Source organism: Biomphalaria glabrata, chromosome 3 (genome assembly GCF_947242115.1).
Source record: "Biomphalaria glabrata chromosome 3, xgBioGlab47.1, whole genome shotgun sequence".
Classification (NCBI taxonomy): domain Eukaryota; kingdom Metazoa; phylum Mollusca; class Gastropoda; family Planorbidae; genus Biomphalaria; species Biomphalaria glabrata.
In genome coordinates this window covers 9,356,773-9,366,707 of record NC_074713.1, presented here as the reverse complement: position 1 = coordinate 9,366,707, position 9,935 = coordinate 9,356,773, and the positions used below count along the sequence as shown (strand labels likewise).

Sequence of the window (9,935 nt, the reverse complement as noted above, 5' to 3'; positions counted from 1 at the left end):
TACCCCACATAGATCTAGTATTTTCATTGTTAAAATAAATATATAAAATATAGATCAACATTTTAAAGATTATTAAAAGCGTTGAAATCAGGCAATAGTACAAAAATGTCAATATCCATTTCCGTTTTAAACAACTTTTCCTTTCGTTTTTTGTGTAAATCGCAAGTTAGTGCAGTGAAATAAAGATTAGACTCGATAGTCTAGAATCTAGATCTACTATTACTAGATCTAGATAAAGAATCTATTTCTAGATAGATAGTATAGATTTCTCTAGATCTAGAGCTCATAAAAGATTTTATTTTTAGATTGTCTAGAATCTAGAATAATCTAGATTGAAGTTTGAAGATTCAGTTTAAACTAAACGTGGTCGTGATCAGGATCATGATCAGGAGGATGCTTTTAGTTTGTAAACTTAATTTTATCATCAGGACAATCAGGTCATCTATCAAAATAGGTATCAATAACTGAAGCTTCAACTTGAACCTGTAAGTTGTAAGACTGAAAGTGAAAGTGTAACTTTAGTGTAAGTACTATAGATCTAGTATATATACAAATTATATTGATCTAGATTATAGATCTAAAATCTAAGTCTAAGTAGTCACATGTAGTGTAAGTTAAGTACTTAGTCTTAGTTAAGACATAGATCTAGATCTATATATTTATATATATATAGATCTATATAGGTTTTACTTCTTCTTCCTCCTCCTTCTCATTTTTATGTTGGAGCGTTCATATGGTTAGACCAATATTCCAATATTTAAGATGAACTCCACAGTGGTTTCCAAATCAGGGAGCTCTCCATATAGTTTTCTTTCTATTTGGCCCAATTTGGGTGCTTTGAGGCCAGTGTCTTGTATGGTCCTCATGGTAAAGAGAACAGTTTTGAAGGACATGGTCAACTTCCTTTGCTGACACTCCACATGTGACTGTCATGGGCAGAAAGGTTGCTTCATTAATTATTGAAACAAATATTTTTTGATTTACAATTAAAGCCTAGTGTTCCCTCTCTCAATTTATGGAACTACAAAATATATATATATTGTATTTTTTCTTAGTATCTTGTGAGTAAGACCTGGCTTGGTAAAATGATGTTATTGTTAGGAAACCATGAGAGATAACTTTTTTACATACTGAATTTTTGTAATGACGAAAATTGACAAATGGGAAACAACTACCAATCCAAATATATTTAAGTAGATTCTTTTATGTCATATTAGTTTTAAATGTTATTGTTAAGTGGTCAAGTGCCCATTACTATTAGCATCTACTAATAGGATTTCTTTGTTTCTTACCTAATCTCTCTGCCTCCTAAAATCTGTGTTTGCTACTTTTACTGAGCCATATTTAGCCTTATCTTAAATTTTGCATATATATGAATTCCATGTCTCACATGCATATATTGCTATTGGGATGAAGATTGTGATTAATAGGTGGATTTCAACTTACTGACGAACTAGCCCTAAAACACCACCTACCCAATAACAGAGAAAAAGTTACCAGATTTTCAAATATAACGCCCAGACTAAACTACAGACAACCAACCATTAAAACACATTTAATAAATAACACCTTAACAAAAGAATCAAATCCATTGGAGCTCAAAGTAAGCAAGCTCGAAACAATTGAAAGCTATCCATATATATACCGACGGATCGGCCTTCAAAGCTACCATCAATGCTGGTCTTGGTGCCTTCCTGGTCTTCCCTAAAAATAAACACTTTGAAATAAGTGCACTGTGTGGCGATTACTGCTCAAACTTTCAAGACGAAATTGAGGCAATTACCATAGCACAACAGACAGTGGAAAACAAATTATTTGAAGGAGTGCAATCACCATCAGATATTGTTGTCTTTACAGACTCCCAATCCACTCTGCAAGCACTTAACAGCAACACCTCAAACAGCCCAAGAGAGTTAACAACACTAATTGTGATAATCCACCAGATGATATCAAAATTAAATATCAATATCACACTACAGTGGATCCCTGGACACATTGGCATCATGGGAAATAAAAAGGCAGATAAATAAGCTATTAAAGGCAGGTTCATCTATTGAACAACCAGGCAGACCTGTAAGCTACCTCATAAGGTCAATGTTAGTCAACAATCACAAAGAGGAGTGGCTCAACCAATGGGCATCAGGAAACACAGGCAGAGCCATGTACAAAGAAATGACTTCTATGCCTAACAAACTGGACAGTATTAACTTCCTCCCCCGCAAAGAACAATGTACTATTATCCAACTAAGAACAGGACACACCTCTATTTAATTACCACCTGAACAAAATAAACTCCACACAACTTCCCCTTTGCAGACACTGCGCCCACCCTTATGAAACCTTAAACCATACCTCTTTGAATGCCCCTCCCTAATCCACCTTAGGCAGACCCTACTTCCATTACAGCCCAACATAACCAACACCCTGTACGGCAGTGCTGAACAACTGAAGAAAACAGCACACTTTTTTTCCTTGGCACAGTCTGCAAAATAGCTCACAGCTCAGCAGCAATAAAGCTGGCTAGAAGAAGAAGAAGAATACCTACTATTTCAAGTACATCAACTGGCCCTATTTGTACTTTGCCACCACTACTGCTAGAGAAGTAACCACCACTGATACTAGGCGTATCGATACTATTACTGCCCACAGTAGACCATTTCTGCCTGCAGTCAGGGCCAGATTTAAGCTTCATTGAGATCCACTTATGAATAATTATTTAAAAACATGCCATCTTTTAGAAGGAAGAAACAGAGTACTTGTAAATTTAATATCATTTTCAAAAAAAAAAAATTTAAAAAATTCAATATGCATATTTTAGTTCTAAAAATATATATACTTTTGAGTTTGTGGAAAGTAATGCCATACCGGTATATCAGAAGCTGCATTTGCATATTAAAAGCGAACACTATTTAATCACAACACTGTTTAAAGTGTTAGCAATATAAATGCTAAAACAATGTTAGAAAATTACAACATAGATTATTTTTTTTATCTCTTTTGTGGAGGTCCAGGGCAGCAATCCTGCCTGCTCTTCCTTAAATCCGACCCTGTCTGCAGTATTCATCGAGTCCATGGTAGCCGGCTATACGCTGTGCCAAAGGCAAGCACTCTACCAACTAGAATGCCTGTCCAGCTGCAAGCCCATAAACAAGAAGCTCAGCCAGCAACGACATCAATAACACTAGGACTTCAAATAAGTAAATAAAGCAATCAAAGACATAGTGACACACACTCGCTCTTAATATACATTTGCAAGGAATGATGATGAAATATTCTAATTTATCTTTCTTTCTAGTCTGTTTGTGGTGACACAGCACATACCCTAGACACAAAACAAGCCACACATAGACGGTCAACACTTTGATACAATAATTCACAGGCTTAAAGGTATATTAGAGGACCGTTAAAATGTGGCCCATTTACTGAAAAGGAAGGGATGTATCAGCCATAAAAACATTTAGCTGGGAAATAATAATGGGCATAGCATATATATATATATATATATATATATATATATATATATATATATATATATATATAAAAGAATTACTCATATTAAAGTATTTATATATATTATATATATATATATATATATATATATATATATATATATATATATATATATAGAACACAATTTATAAAATATGACTGTTTATTATTTATTGTTTGAACATAAAGTAGGAATTTGTTTTAGAAAAATATTTCATATTACTTGTTTTGGTTTAACTTGACATAGAACTTGCCTTTTGGAACCTGCATTTTAACTAAAAAGGTTTAAATACACTCTTAGTGTATGACTAAGTCTGCAAGTTAAAGTTTTTGTTTGAATGTAGCACATAAGAACAAGCCATTGCCATTTTTTTTTCTATTTACTTATTTATTTATTTTACTTTTTTTTTCTTTAGGCTCATTTTTACAGTGAAACACTAAAACAAAAGCCTCCCAGCTTAATCTCTGTTCACCATGGCAGAAAATACTGGTTTCGTAATTAGTGACACTGAAAAATTACTTAAAGCTAGGGAATACAAAGATAGAGGCAATGAAGACTACAAGAAAGGAAACTTTCGCAAAGCAGCTGGGAGCTACCATAGAGCTTTACTATACCTAAAAGGACTGAGCTCAAATTGTCCAGATTTACTGTCCAGTTTGAGCGGACTTCCAAAAAATAAGGGCAAGTCCCCAATGACACAGGACTTGATGGATGATGCAAGATCATTAACTTGTGATTGTCACAATAACTTAGCTGGTATTTATCAACTTTTTTATTTTCAATATATATATTTTTCATAATAAAGTTTTTGTTAAAATTAAAAATACAACTTTGTTGATTGAAATGAGTATACTAATTATTATTTTTTTTATTTTAGCATGCATGTTAAAAGCTTCAGCACCCAAATATGAAAGAATTATTGAACACTGTAATTTTGCATTAGATGCTTCACCCAACAATATTAAAGCTCTCTATAGGAAAGGTACATCACTGTATGCCATAGGAGATTACGATGGAGCTCTTTCGGCATTTCAAATGGCAAAACCTGGTAAGCTTAGATCACTTTTTACATAGCTTATATCGACTCACTCTGTCTGTCTGGTAAAATGTATGTACACTTTATTTCTCCATTCTCGGATCAAGTTGAAACTTTGCACAATCGTTTATAGAAAAGACATGAATCAGTAAAAAAATTAGTCAATTGATTACTTAATTAATATTTTGTTTGATACTTCTTCCTCTAGCCAGCTTTTTACTGCTGATCTGTGAGCTCTTTTGAAGACTGTGGCAAGGAAAAATAGTGTGCTGTTCTCTTCAGTTGTTTAGCACTGCCGTACTGGGTGTTGGTTATGTTGGCTTGTGTGGTAGTAGGGTCTGCCTAAGGATTAGGAAGAGGAATTCAAAGAGGATATGGTTTACAGTTTCATAAGGGTCTACATAGGGTTAGATGTGTGGGATTTATTTTGTATTCACAGATATGGCTCGATTTGTAGGGGTTTAGTCCCCTTAAATAATTAACACATTCACAAGCATTCTCCATTCAAGCTGATACATATTTTTTGTACGTAACAAAACATGAATGATTCAAAAATTAACAAATTAGTCAATTAATTATTGGTTATTAATTATATTGATTTATATTGAATAATGGAAATAACTTCTACATTATGGATATATATAGATGTAAGCATGGAATCTTCCCCCTATATAAGATTTTAAAAAAAAACAACAAAAAAAAAAACAACAACGCTTTTTTAAAATATTTTGCTTGCTACTTATATAAAAATAGTTTGACAAATTTTCAAAAGTGGCATAAGTTACATTGAAATCTTGCTTGTCCATAAAGATTAGCAAGGAAAAAGATGTGTTGGTATATGTTTAATTAGTTCCCTTGAGGCTCAAGCCTTGAGTTTGAATCCAAGTTGTAATTTTTAAATGTTGAAAATACCTTTTTTACGAATTGTCATAACTGGATTAAGTAGGATTGTCAGTCAAAACCAAACTAGTTTACCTTGTATTATATTTCTAAATTGTTATGTCATAGCAATGGACAAAAAGTAGGTCACAGCTGGGTCTACATAACTTTGTGAAATATTCTACTCTTCCTTAATCTTCAGACTCAAGGTTAAATCTTGTGAGGTCTTTGTGAAATACTCTCTAATCTTCCTTATCTACAGACTTGAAGTTGTGAAATACTCTCTAATCTTCCTTATCTACAGACTCGAAGTTGTGAAATACTCTCTAATCTTCCTTTATCTACAGAGTCAAAGTTTAATCTTGTGACATAAGAGCAATATTTGTTTTTCATTTCAGATGCTAATATTAGGAAGTACATGGATTTGTGTAAAGTGGAACTCAAAAAGCAAGACAGAGCCATGGCAGACAATTTTCGAGGAATGTTTGACATTCTTTGATACACTTACCTTAGCAGATGTATTATTTTGACAGTTCATTAACAAAGCTCAAGGATATGTAATCCAGTTTAAGTTTACTATTTCTTTACAAACATTATAAATATTCAAGATAGACTTAAGCAAGTATATTCTCCTGGACTTTATTAATGATAACCCAATGTCTGATATGCAAACAATACTAAGTGAAAAAAACAACAACATATAAATCGTAGGAAAGGCATATTTTGTAATGCAGGATATTCAACAAGGATTACATGTTGAACTTATTTTGTGTATCATCTTACTGTGTACTCTAAATTTCACTTTTGCTTAAATTTATTTTTTATATCATTTATCCACACTTTATAAATGTGTCTGTATAAAAGCCATAATAAATAAAGTATTTTGCCATCAGTGTGATCCTACATTTAAACATGTTCTTTTCTTGCCTTTTAATATGTTCCGTTACTAACTTTTAATTTGATCTATTGGATTTGTGCCCGTCATAGATAGAATTTTCCTTTGCATTTATTGTCAATTTTTGAGTGTGTCACCGAGAGAGCTAAGTGAATGGGGATTCTATAGTCAGTAGGTCCTTCTTAAAAATGAAATATATGCTACCTTTACATGAATTTAAAAATGCAATCATCATATTGGTTTTAAAACTGCCAATGCTATTTCATTCTCTTTGCGCTTCTAAATGTCAAATATATCTTTTTATCTATACAATGCAGACGTTACTTCAAAAAAGACGATGATTACGTTTTACGCGTCAAGCATCTAGTCATGCATGTTAACCAATGACTTAAATTCTGCAAATTCATTGGTTCTCCTGGCTGGCCCAGTCATGCTCTAATAGCACTAGAGAAGAAGGAGCATTTGTACAAATTTGTCCTAGCATATGGAACAAGGAAAATGCCAATCACTGCTGCCTTCTTAAAGTTTAGATTTCGCCAACACATGAATGTATGGAATCTTGTCCTTGATTTAATTAATGGAGTATATATAATAAAAAAAAACACGCTACTTCCGGTTGTACAATTTAGGCCCTATAGAGCGATTATTTTTCTCTTAATCACGAATGAATGTTAGATTTTAAAAAAAGGGGACATTTATTCTACTTTATAATATTCAAATGATTGGCCTTTAGATTTAGAAGGCGATGTGCAAAATATTTCTGAATCCTGAACATTAATTTATTAAACTCTTGAAAGAATGCGAAAATATCTGAAGATATTTAGTCCGTTCAAGATAAATGTTTTCTAGCCTAATTTAAATTGCTTTTTTTTTTACCGACACTTCGAAAAATTATAAGGGTCAAACTAGACTTTTCCCAATGTGGTCAACTACCTAGTAATCCTTTTCACAACGATATACACCAACTGTAAAATTTCTAGGAAGATCGTTTGAGCCATTTTCGAGATTCGTGTCCACCCAGGTTTTTGAGCCCGCCCAACCAGAAGGTTTTCGTTTCCACGAGAAACGAGTTACCTAGAGGTAGGGCCTATTGTAATAGATAAGAAAGTGAACGCCGGGCTCAAGTTTGGTCAATAGGCTGCTTACACAAATCGCAGTTCCAAGAAAGAAAACAAAATATGTCTGGTTAATATAAGAACTAAAAATACAAATGGTAAATCTCCTTTTTCACAATTTGTTGTTCACACTACTGTTCTTCATTAACGGATCAATATATCAAGTCATAGACCTAATTAACATAAGCGTAAGCAGGTGTAGGCTGGTTGACATCATTGTTAAAAATAGAACATATAAAAAATTGCGTCACTTAGTTACAGGGAAACCAATTGTTGTTTTTTTTAACTTTGTTTTGCTAAGGGGCTTGATTGGGTCTCGCCATATATGGAAGTTGACATACATTTGAAAATGACGTCACGTAAACGTAGATATAGTGAGTAACAGGTGGTGCTCACCCCATAAAACGTGTCATTAAAAAAAAGACAATCAAGTAATCGCATTGAGATTTAAACCCAACGTGAGCAGTAAAAACACTAGGCGTGCGTAGGTTGCATGTGCAGCGTCAGCCTCTGTCGCATATCTTTTTATTTTTGTCATTTTTCTTTTTTTTTTTTTTTTCTTCCTTTGTTTTGGTCTCCAGTGCTCTGAATAAAAACCTCGATTTAACTCTTTAATGTGCAGTTTACTCCGACCAAAATATATGTAGGCCTATACATATTAAGAAAGGACCAATACGGATCAAATGCATCTACAAAGACGAACGCGTAGAGTGTCTAGAGATATTTAGACTTAATAATAATAATAAGGCTTGTTATCGAGTCCGAAAATTAACGAGGAATGCAGTATTTCCTGTGGCTACGCAGCTCCAACTGTGACCTACATATTTTGCCACATCCGGGACAAGCATTACCATTGTCCGCCGGTGGTTGATTAAGATGTTCTGCGTCTTTCCTCGGCAGCGGATTTTCTTTTGGTCTCAAATGTGTATCCGCGGGATACATATAGACTTAATAGCGGCAATACATTTGTTGTTTCAGAAAATGTCTAATAGTAATGACATAATAGCCTGGTTGCACAGAGAAGACTTGATAATGGAAGAAAGTTACATTCGTATTATTTAACATATTCTTTCGCAGCTAAAATAGCTGTTGTGCCTGTATCGCCCAGATCGTCTGTCTTCCACAAAGCCTGGATTTATCTGTTGGGTAGCAATTTAAACGCTTGATCATTTCAAGACACGCACGCCAAAACATTATCCTTGCAAGCAGCGTCTCACTCTGGACCACCCGTACGATTTATACACACGCACGAGATAAACATGGATTTGATGATGTGGAAGCAGATCTGCAACAGCTTGGGGTTAAAGCGTGGAGACGAAAGGCCCAGGAGAGATCTGAATGGAAGGATGTGGCCAGAGCCCTCTATTGGTTATATAATAAGGTTCTTGCGTTTTCCAAAGTCTCCACACACATCTTGATTTAAAATGAATTAACCTGAAACAAATTTTTAGATCTAAATCGAGAATTCTTATCGGAACAAAATTCTCATGGACTTAGGACTGCTACTTTTACGTTTCTGTGGCCCGCATGAAGTTCGTAGGCTACCTTGGCTACATCTGGCGATATTCTATCTTCATATCATTACTATCTTCCAGAGACTTGTCGAGCAACGATGCCCAAAGTATGCGGGCCACTGGACATTGACGCGGTTAAAACCGGATTTGATTATCGTATTTATCATGCTCGATATAGATGCTCCGTCTAGTGGCGATTTTCATACATAGCGGGGAAAAAAATGAATAGCTAGCATTCTGGTGTATCGGGTGTACAGAGTAAAGGACGAGCTGATACACTTGTACTAGCGAACTAACTAGAGGTAAGGGGAGATTGGATAGGAAGTATAACTTACACGTATTGAGAAATTGTTAAAATTATAGCTCAATTTTGTTTTTCATTTAGTTGGCAATATTAACTTGTCATTGTGTTTATCATGAAAATTTAGAATAAATGGAATCTTAACAAGATAGATCTAGTGTCTTTTGAGAGAGAGAGAGAGAGAGAGAGAAAGTAATGAATGGTAGGCTACTTTGTAACACTGTAAAAAAAAAAAAAAAAAAAAAAAAAAAACAACTACTAAATCCTAATAGCTTACCATTGAAAAAATAAATCTAGATCTATTGTAATTTCGCTACATTCAAAAGGGGTCACATAAACGATTATCCTATCTTATATACAGTATTAAAACCAAAATCATATTTCTTTGTATTTAGAGAAGAACAAAATACCAAGATAAAAGTAGAAAGGCGAACGTGAATGTGTACGAAGGGCTAACTTTTGGTGAGGGAAGGGAGGGAGCGGGTAAGTAAAAAAAAATAATAATAAACGGGGCCAGCATATAGATCTATGTGTCGGGGGGTGCACTTAGAAGCGGGTCTTTCCAAATTAAGTCAAAAGTCAATGTGGGAGAAATTACGATGCTCAGGTAAAAAAAAAAATGGGGGCGAAAGAGAAGGAAAGAGAGAGCGGGCCATGAAATTTCATTGTAACAGATACACTAATTCACGGGTTTAAAAAGTAGGT

The 9,935-nt window shown here is 34.1% G+C and overlaps 1 protein-coding gene across 4 annotated transcripts; it reads left to right on the top strand.

Annotated features, from left to right (window-relative positions):
• The first annotated feature begins 145 nt into the window (after nt 1-145).
• Nucleotides 146-6,310, top strand: LOC106062616 (tetratricopeptide repeat protein 9C-like). 4 transcript variants are annotated; one of them, XM_056023273.1, is made up of 5 exons: nt 146-485; nt 3,296-3,387; nt 3,906-4,246; nt 4,368-4,538; nt 5,804-6,310. In XM_056023273.1, exons 3-5 carry the CDS (start codon nt 3,964-3,966, stop codon nt 5,902-5,904), a joined length of 555 nt encoding a protein of 184 aa, XP_055879248.1. In that variant the 5' UTR covers nt 146-485; nt 3,296-3,387; nt 3,906-3,963; the 3' UTR covers nt 5,905-6,310. The 4 variants fall into 4 exon arrangements, with proteins under 4 accessions (XP_055879248.1, XP_055879245.1, XP_055879247.1 ...); XM_056023270.1 differs by having other exon boundaries at nt 146-523; XM_056023272.1 differs by lacking the exon at nt 3,296-3,387 and having other exon boundaries at nt 146-523.
• Nucleotides 6,311-9,935: the final 3,625 nt, after the last annotated feature.

Excerpts from the sequence above, each read along its gene's own strand:
- LOC106062616 (XM_056023273.1), top strand. The coding sequence starts at position 3,964 with ATGGCAGAAAATACTGGTTTCGTAATTAGTGACACTGAAAAATTACTT. Across the intron at positions 4,247-4,367 it reads TTGTCACAATAACTTAGCTG|CATGCATGTTAAAAGCTTCA; the intron begins GTATTTATCAAC and ends TTTTTATTTTAG. Across the intron at positions 4,539-5,803 it reads ATTTCAAATGGCAAAACCTG|ATGCTAATATTAGGAAGTAC; the intron begins GTAAGCTTAGAT and ends TTTTCATTTCAG.